General features: G+C 45.3%; 1 protein-coding gene across 3 annotated transcripts in view; it reads left to right on the top strand.

The window, feature by feature from the left end:
- Positions 1-4,318: 4,318 nt before the first annotated feature.
- Positions 4,319-7,947, top strand: part of PDS5A (PDS5 cohesin associated factor A) — a 152,276-nt gene continuing 148,647 nt past the window's right edge. Inside the window, exons 1-2 of one of the 3 annotated variants that reach the window (XM_057725933.1) lie at positions 4,319-4,709; positions 5,584-5,764. In XM_057725933.1, the coding sequence (XP_057581916.1) occupies positions 5,624-5,764 (141 nt within the window). In that variant the 5' untranslated portion in view covers positions 4,319-4,709; positions 5,584-5,623. Of the gene's footprint in view, positions 4,710-4,804; positions 4,931-5,583; positions 5,765-7,947 lie in introns of those variants that run through there. The other 2 variants (XM_057725936.1, XM_057725935.1) reach the window with 2 other exon arrangements.

Raw genomic sequence — 7,947 nt, 5'->3', positions numbered from 1 at the left:
GAAATATGTCAAATTCATTTCATTCACTATAGATAGATATGTTATTATCCTATGCCTAGATATATTTAAATTTTAACCAAACTGTCAGTGATATCGGGAAAGACACTAAAATAAAGTACCTTTTTTTAAAATAAATTTATTTCATTCATTTTTTATTTTTGGCTGCGTTGGGTCTCCGTTGCTGTGCCCAGGCTTTCTCTAGTTGTGGCAAGCGGGGGCCGCTCTTTGTTGCAGTGAGTGAGCTTCTCATTGCTGTGGCTTCTCTTGTGGATCACGGGCTCTAGGTGCTCGGGCTTCAATAGTTGCGGCACTCAGGCTCAGTAGTTGTGGCTCGTGAGCTCCAGAGCACAGGCTCAGTATTTGTGGTGCACAGGCTTAGTTGCTCCTCGGCATGTGGGATCTTCCTGGCCCAGGGCTCGAACCTGTGTCCCCTGCATTGGCAGGCGGATTCCCAACCACTGCGCCACCAGGGAAGCCCCAAAAGTACCATTTTTTTAAGTTTCACACTAATTATGATGTATTGTTAAAATTTCTCTGTGACCAGGTACATGGAAGATTTTAATGTTTAATTTGTGAAATTACTCAGGATAAATTTAGCTAGTTACATTTTAAACTGAAAAGCAAATAAAGAATTTGGGGTAAATAGAAAACACATATTTTTAAAACAGCTTTAAATATCTTAAATATTTTTGCATTTTTATCTGTTTGGTTGTATTTTTACCTAGTTCACTTTCGTTATAAACATCTTTAGTCTCTTATTACCCCAGTTCATCCTTTGAAACTACCACTGTGTTCAACATCTGCAGCATTCAGTGTGAACAGTTTATCCTCTACCCTCATCTGTCAGTCACTCCTACCAACTCTGTACTCCAGAACTCCACTGTGCAATATAGTAGCCACTTAGCCACATATGGCTGCTTAGATTTTTTTAATTAAATTAAATTAAGGGACTTCCCTGGTGGCGCAGTGGTTAAGAATCCACCTGTCAATGCAGGGGACACGGGTTCAATCTCTAGTCCGGGAAGATCCTACATGCTGTGGAGCAACTAAGCCTGTGCCCCACAACTACTGTGCCCACATGCTGCAACTACTGAAGCCTGTGTGCCTAGAGCCCGTGCTCTGCAACAAGAGAAGCCACTGCACTGAGAAGCCCACACACCGCAACGAAGAGTAGCCCCCACTCGCCACAACTAGAGAAAGGCCGAGTGCAGCAATGAAGACCCAATGCAGCCAAAAAATAAATAAATAAAATTTAAACAATAAATTAAAAATTTAGTTCCTCCGTTGCAGTAGCCACCTTTCAGGTGTTTTATAGTCACATGTAGCTAGTAACTATGATATTGGAAAATGCAAGTGTAAAACATTTCCATTGTTGCAGTGACCGAGAGTTTGGATCTAGAATTTCTATCTAGGAAGAATTCATGGTTGGTGTATGATTGAAATAGGGGTTAGGGGTTTGTCCTGAAGCTGCACTAGATGCCATTTTGTACATAGATTGTATGCTTGTACATTTGTATATGGGAGAGGGGTTGATGGAAATTAGGTGGGCATAGAATAAGGCTCCCAAAGCCAAGCCACTCTTTTATGCAATTATTGTTCTAATCACACCAAAGCTTTCTCCTCAAAAAGAGATTGCACTTAATTGCCTTTTTTCACCTTGTGGTTGTCTCTATTAGCTACTGCTCTCCCCACAACTACTCACCACAATAACTCACCCGCCAACACCCAGCCTCAAATGCCCCTTCCTTAGGGAAGTTCCCATAGCACCTCTTTCCTAGGCTCCCAGGGAATATAATTTAAATCCCTATTATAGAATAAATCACAGCCTTGCCATGATTATGGTTTGTTGTATGTCTGTGATTCCTCCATTAGACTCTGATTCTGTCAAGAGCAGGGACTTTGTCTTCTTGTTTTCTAAATATTTCCCCAGTGCCTAGTATAATGCCTTACCCATTGCAGGAGCTCAGTACCTGTTCAATTAACTTTTACATAGCTTAGATTCTGAAAGACATTCTGACTTTAAGTCTGTTCCAAGCACAGTCCTCCCCATCCCAGTTAGTGGTAACTTCATCCTTCTAGTTACACAGTTCACAACCTTTGGAGACATCCTTGCTTTCTTGACTCCTCTCTTTTTCGTGTACCATTTTTCATCACTTTCACTGTTACTACCCAGTTCTTTTCACCATCTCTCCTTAGGATTTTTGCAATTGTCTTATACTTGGTTACCCTACTTCTACATTTGCATCTCTACATTATTTTCAACCCAGCAGCTAGAGTAATTCTTTCCTTTTATACATATTTAAAAATTATGTAGAGCTTAGTACGTACCAGTTACTATTCTAGGCACTTTATAAATGTTAACATTTATCCCTCATGATAACTCTCTGAAATAGAAACTATTATGCCTGTTTTACAGATGAGGAAAATGAGGCACAGAAAGATTAAGTAATTTGTCAAAGGTTGCTGAGCTCACAGAACATAAATCATATCATATCACTTCCCTTTTTAAAACACTCCCATCTCAGAGTACACGCCAAAGTCTTTCCAAAGGCCAAAGGCCGAAAAGGTTATATGTGGTCGGTATCCCCCCACCCCCTCCTCTACTTTATTTTCTCCCATAGCAATTCATTTATTTTTTTGTCTATCTCTCCCCAAAGCTCTACCACAATAGGCACAGATTTTTGTCCCCTTCCTCACTAGATTTTTTTTTCTCAGTGCCCAAATCAATGCCTTGTATAACAGCCCTCTTTAAATAATTGCTGCACAAATGAGTGTATCTCTTCTCATTTACCCTGAGTGGAAATGTTTTTTAAAAAAGGAAGTTAAAAACAGGAATTTCAGAAGTCCTGAATTTTAGGATTATATAAATTCAACATATTTACGTGTTAGAATCCTTAGGGCTTACTATCTTATGAGTGTTTATAAAATCAAGCAATATTAACAAAGTAATGAGTTGTATTAAATTAAAATTTATGGGTATATACAAAACTCCATTTAACAATGGGTAAATTCCTTAGAGCAAAAATGAAGACAAAAAGCATCACTCTTTACTTATTTAAATCGAACAGACTTAAAAATCATAAGTAGAAGAAGAGCCTAAAAAGAGGGTAGGTATTGGTCAATTTAACAGTTTGGATGAAGATCACCTTAAATGGATTCTGCCTGCTACTCTAAATGCCCCAGAACAAAGCTCTGACTTTCAGGCAGAGTTGTAGTAAATCAGCAACTGTGGGATGTCAGATCCCAAGATGACTGCTCCCTTGTGTGATATCTGAAAAACAATTCAGTGAGGGCAGCACCTATAATATTGTTAAGATCAAGCCAAGGATGTGGAAAAGGCCAATGGATAGCCATCAAAAATAATTTAAATAAATAATCGAATATCATTTTAAACTATGATAGTGGTCAGTTTCAAGAGCTGCATGCTATTTCATATTATTGTGTTCTTTTTTCAACTTCATTTTCGGAAATTATGTATGTGCTCCTGAGGTTCATTTGCTTCAGTTTTTTTTACCTTAAACTGCTCAAACACCACTGCACTGGGTTTTCCTTTGGATGAAAGAAAAAGTTAACACTTACAAAAAAATGAGTTATTTCATATTCACAAGAGCCATCTATCTAATTTGTACACATGCTTATTTCTGGAGTCCAGTCTCAGAGACCCTCATTCTCCAGGTTTGGGAGTGGAGCCCAGGAACCTACGTTTCAGACCATTCTTTGAGAACTACTCGACTCAACGCTAATTTCACATTTTGCAGCTTTCAAAGTATTAATTTTAGACATCTAAAGAGGGGAGGGCAAACACTGGTGGCTGTCAGAAGGAACAAGAATGAGCAGCCCACGTTGTGCCATGTTGCAAAACTTTTCCCTGGTCTGCAGATCTTCTGTCCCGGGGAGGGGGTGGGGATCAGTTCATTTTCACCGAGTAATTACCCGTTTTTCAACCATTTCCGTCCACGTCTCTCAGGATGAACCCCAAAAGTCATAAACGTATTTCCGCGGCATAAGATAATGCTCTGTTCGTCCCGCTTGTCCTCACAGGACCGCGGGGACCGGGTCGCTTCCCGCCAGCAGGGCTCCTCCTCTGCTAGTCTTTTGGGTCCAGTCCTCCCGGAGGCGCTCAGCACGGCAGGTCTTGGCGCCAACCGGGTGGCGGCGCTGTCTGCCCCGCGCGCCGCCGCCTCAGGCCCGGGGGAGGCGGAGGCACGGCCGGCGGAGGAAGGGGCGGGAGCGAGGCGCGCGCCCTGCTCTCGCGTGCTCTCGCACCGCTCGCGTGACCGGCCGGTGTGTGCGGGAGGCGCCGGCTGCGCTGGGCACGGAGGGTCGGGCGCGCGCCGCTGCGAGGGGCGTCCGGGTCCGGCTTGGCGGACCCGGCCGGCGCGAGGTGCTGGCGGGCGGGCCGCGGGGGTCCGGGGCGAACACACGCGCACACGCTCCCGGAGGATCCTTTTCCGAGGCTGCTCTTCCTCGGCCAGACGGAGAGCGGCAGTGTCTCCCCGCCCAGCGCTCACTCGCCCCGCGTCTCCCCCCGCGGCGACTGCTCCTCCTCGGCACCGCCAGCCCCAGCGCCGCTCCGGGGCGGGCGGCGGCGGCGGCGGCGGCGGCGGGACCCGCGGAGCCGCTTTGTGTGCAGCCCGGAGAGGGGCGGCGGCGCAACCACCTGACAGAGGCCCGGCTTTCGATGCACCTTCCGCCCGCATGAGGAGGAGGTAAAGGCGGCGGCGGCGGCTCGGCTCCCGCCCTCGGCTGGCGGAGGGAGGGGACGGAAGGGGAGACCGGAGCGGGGGGGGCGGGGGCGGGGGCGCGGGACCGAGGCCCCGCGGGGCTGCCTGGAGGTGCCGGTAAGGCCTCGGCGGCGCCGGAGGGCGCCGAGTGGCTGGGGGCGAGAGAAGCCGCCGGGGTGCCTCAGCCGAAGTTGAAGGAACAAAATGTGAAGTGCAGAGCCGCGTCAGCCGCTTCCTGGCTTGGGGTTTGGGGTGGAGGGCGGCTTGCTTTCTCCTCCCGCGGGGGTGGGGGAGCGGGACACGGGAGGGGCGGGAGCGTGTCGGGGACGCCGGGGGCCCAGGAGCTCTGCCCGGCAAGGGCGTTCGTTCCCGGGAGACGCCGCTGCGCGTGGGTCCGATTGAGTCCCTAGTTTTGCGGCCTAAACCGAGCCCTATAGGCCTCGCGTCTCCTTCCCCGGAGGGGACCAGCCGGGCGGGGACTCGAGGCTTCTCTCTGACCGAGCGGGGGCCTTGGGGGCCTCGCCGGGCTCTCGAGGCCGCCAAACTTCGGACCTCGATGGTTGGGGGGTGGATTTCATTGTGAAAGGAGGAATGGGAAACTCCTGGCGCTGCTCGGCGCTTCCCGCGGCCGCCAGTGCCAGAGAGCCCCGTGGGCCCCGGGTTGGAGGGGCCCGCGTGGGTGGGGGCGGCGCGGCGGCCGCCAGGGTCCAAGCCCCGGGAAGGAGCGGCCGGTGGGGCCGCCGCCGAGTCCCCGGCCTCCCGGGAGAAAGGGCCCTTTGCAGATTAGAGATTTTTGAAATGAAAAAAGAGGTTACAAAGTCGCCCCTTTCCCGCTGAACTTTTGTTTTCTGACCGATAGAGGCCGGTAGAGGACTGTGAAAGAAAAGTTGTCCCCCAGGATGGACTTCTCCACCGCGCAGCCCAAGCCTGCCACTGCCCTCTGTGGCGTCGTGAGTGCCGACGGGAAGATCGCTTACCCTCCGGGGGTAAAGGAGATCACCGACAAGATCACCACCGACGAAATGATCAAACGACTGAAGGTAAGCTTCTCGGGACAGAATGTTAACACGTCAGACGCTTGTGGTAGGAGGTGCTCTGTCCTGTGGTATTACAGCTCTGCTGGGCCTGGTCTTTTTAAGAGATTCACCTACCAGGGGTTTTTAAAAGATATTTTACGTCTTCTCTTTTACCCCCTAGGAAAGGTATTGTTCCATCGTAGCTATATCTTTGAATCGTAATTTCTGTTAGGGCATAACCGTTATGGGACATTGAAAGGGTGCGTGTGATCTTTTTTATCTTTTTTTTTTTTTAAGTATAAGAATTAGAGTATTTTTTAAGTTTTTTTTCTTCTAGAAATATTTATTACAGTACTATTCAGAGTAGCTTGCAGCCTTAAAGGTAGACAGTAATTTGCCTAGGAAGGGTTTCATCAACATCTGAGGAGACTGATATAAGCACAAAAGGCATTTTAAAAATTATGAAAATTTTCTAATATCCAGAAACTTAAATATGTATATAGTGTGGTTAAATTTTGACAGAAGATACTGACTTTTCAAGATTCAGGCTTAAAGTAAGGTGATGATTTATGTCCACATGTTCAAAGGGATTTTTTTTTTCGTTTACATATTTATTTGTTTATTTGGCTGTGCTGTCTCTTAGTTGAGGCATTTGGGATCTAGTTCCCTGACCAGGGATCAAATACGGCCCTCCTGCATTGGGTGCACAGAGTCTTAACCACTGGGCCACAAGGGAAGTCCCCAAAGGGATTTTAAGAGAGATTATGGCTTTATAATAAGGAGTCAGCTTATTTTTAAACATAGTGGTCCTGATGTTAAGGTTGTAAGTTTCAGCCTTAGGTCAGTTAATTTTTTGCTTTCTGTTGCATGGACCTTAGATTGTGGGCACAGCCTTACAAAGTAAGTGCTATTCTTGTTAAGGGATCAGCTTGTTGCAGTGGTTCTCAACCAGGGCATCTTTGACCCCCAGCAGACATTTGGCAATGCTGAGGACATTTTGGTTGTCATCATTGGGGCTGAATAGGAACAGGGCAAGACTGGTGACAGGAAGCCCAGCTAGGAAACTGTTAACAGTAGTCTAGGTCACAGGTGTTGAAATCGGGAAGTAGGACTATGATAGTGGGAGTAGAGAGATAGGTAACAATACAAGACACATTTCAGAGTTGGAATCAGTTAGAGTTGGTGGGAGGTAAGGGAAGAAACAGTGTTGACACCTTGCCAGTCCTAACCTTGGGCAACTTGGTGAAATGTATTTTAGGGAATAATCTTGCCCCTTTGCTTTTAGAACTTACTGTGCCTAGTAAATGTTTACAGTGTTGTGAGTAATTAATATTTAAAGTATTCCTGTAGTTTGTTTTTAAAAATCTTAATTGGATTCTGCAGTTTGTTGCCCCTTTGGAAGGAATAGGACACAAATGTCTTCCGTTAAAATAAATCTTGATACTGAAGACTGTACATGGAGCAGGATGCTTAACTGATGCTTCCTAAGGTTATATCATTATTGCTCTTAAGTATTTTGAGATGCTGAAACATGAATTATGAAATATAAAGCTGTTAAGAAAAAATTTATGGATCTTTTAATTTTTATTGTTTTCATATTAAGTATAGAAACATTGAGTTCTAGTGATGGATAATCTGGTTTAAAAAAGAAAAATTTTGACTATATATACACCTTCAATTTGAAAATAGATTAAACATCAGAGATATATTGACACCAAGTCTAGAATGAGCATACGGTTAGAATATTCATTTTATCATGGATTCTTTTGTAAGTTAAATTTGACATTGCATATTAACCAGTTTGAATGTCTTGTTGCTAAAATTTTGCTTTTCTCAAGAGTTCTTATAATTTTGTCTTCCTCCTGCCTTTCTAAGTCGATTTTGACTTTGTACTTTTTAGGGATCCATGTTTAGTTAAAGTATTACTGTCTCATTGCAAGTATAGGTTTCAAACAATATTTAACTGTATTTTTGATTATTTTCGTGTTACTTGTGGGTAAATATTATAAATTAAGTAGTTTATTATTATAACAACAGTGTTTAGATGCTGTATAAATACAGAGAGCTTAAAGGCAAGTAAAATCTTGGTCAGTGGAATTCACAGTTGTTTGGTCCATTTTCTTCAGTTTTCTAGGATGGAACAAGATTTTTACAGTGGAACCATACTTTGAGAGTTAGAAGGATTGTAAAAGAGATTCTGGAACTCC

Source organism: Hippopotamus amphibius, chromosome 3 (genome assembly GCF_030028045.1).
Source record: "Hippopotamus amphibius kiboko isolate mHipAmp2 chromosome 3, mHipAmp2.hap2, whole genome shotgun sequence".
NCBI lineage: Eukaryota > Metazoa > Chordata > Mammalia > Artiodactyla > Hippopotamidae > Hippopotamus > Hippopotamus amphibius.
The sequence above is the reverse complement of the archived record's forward strand: the minus strand, read 5'-3'. Positions and strand labels throughout refer to the sequence as shown.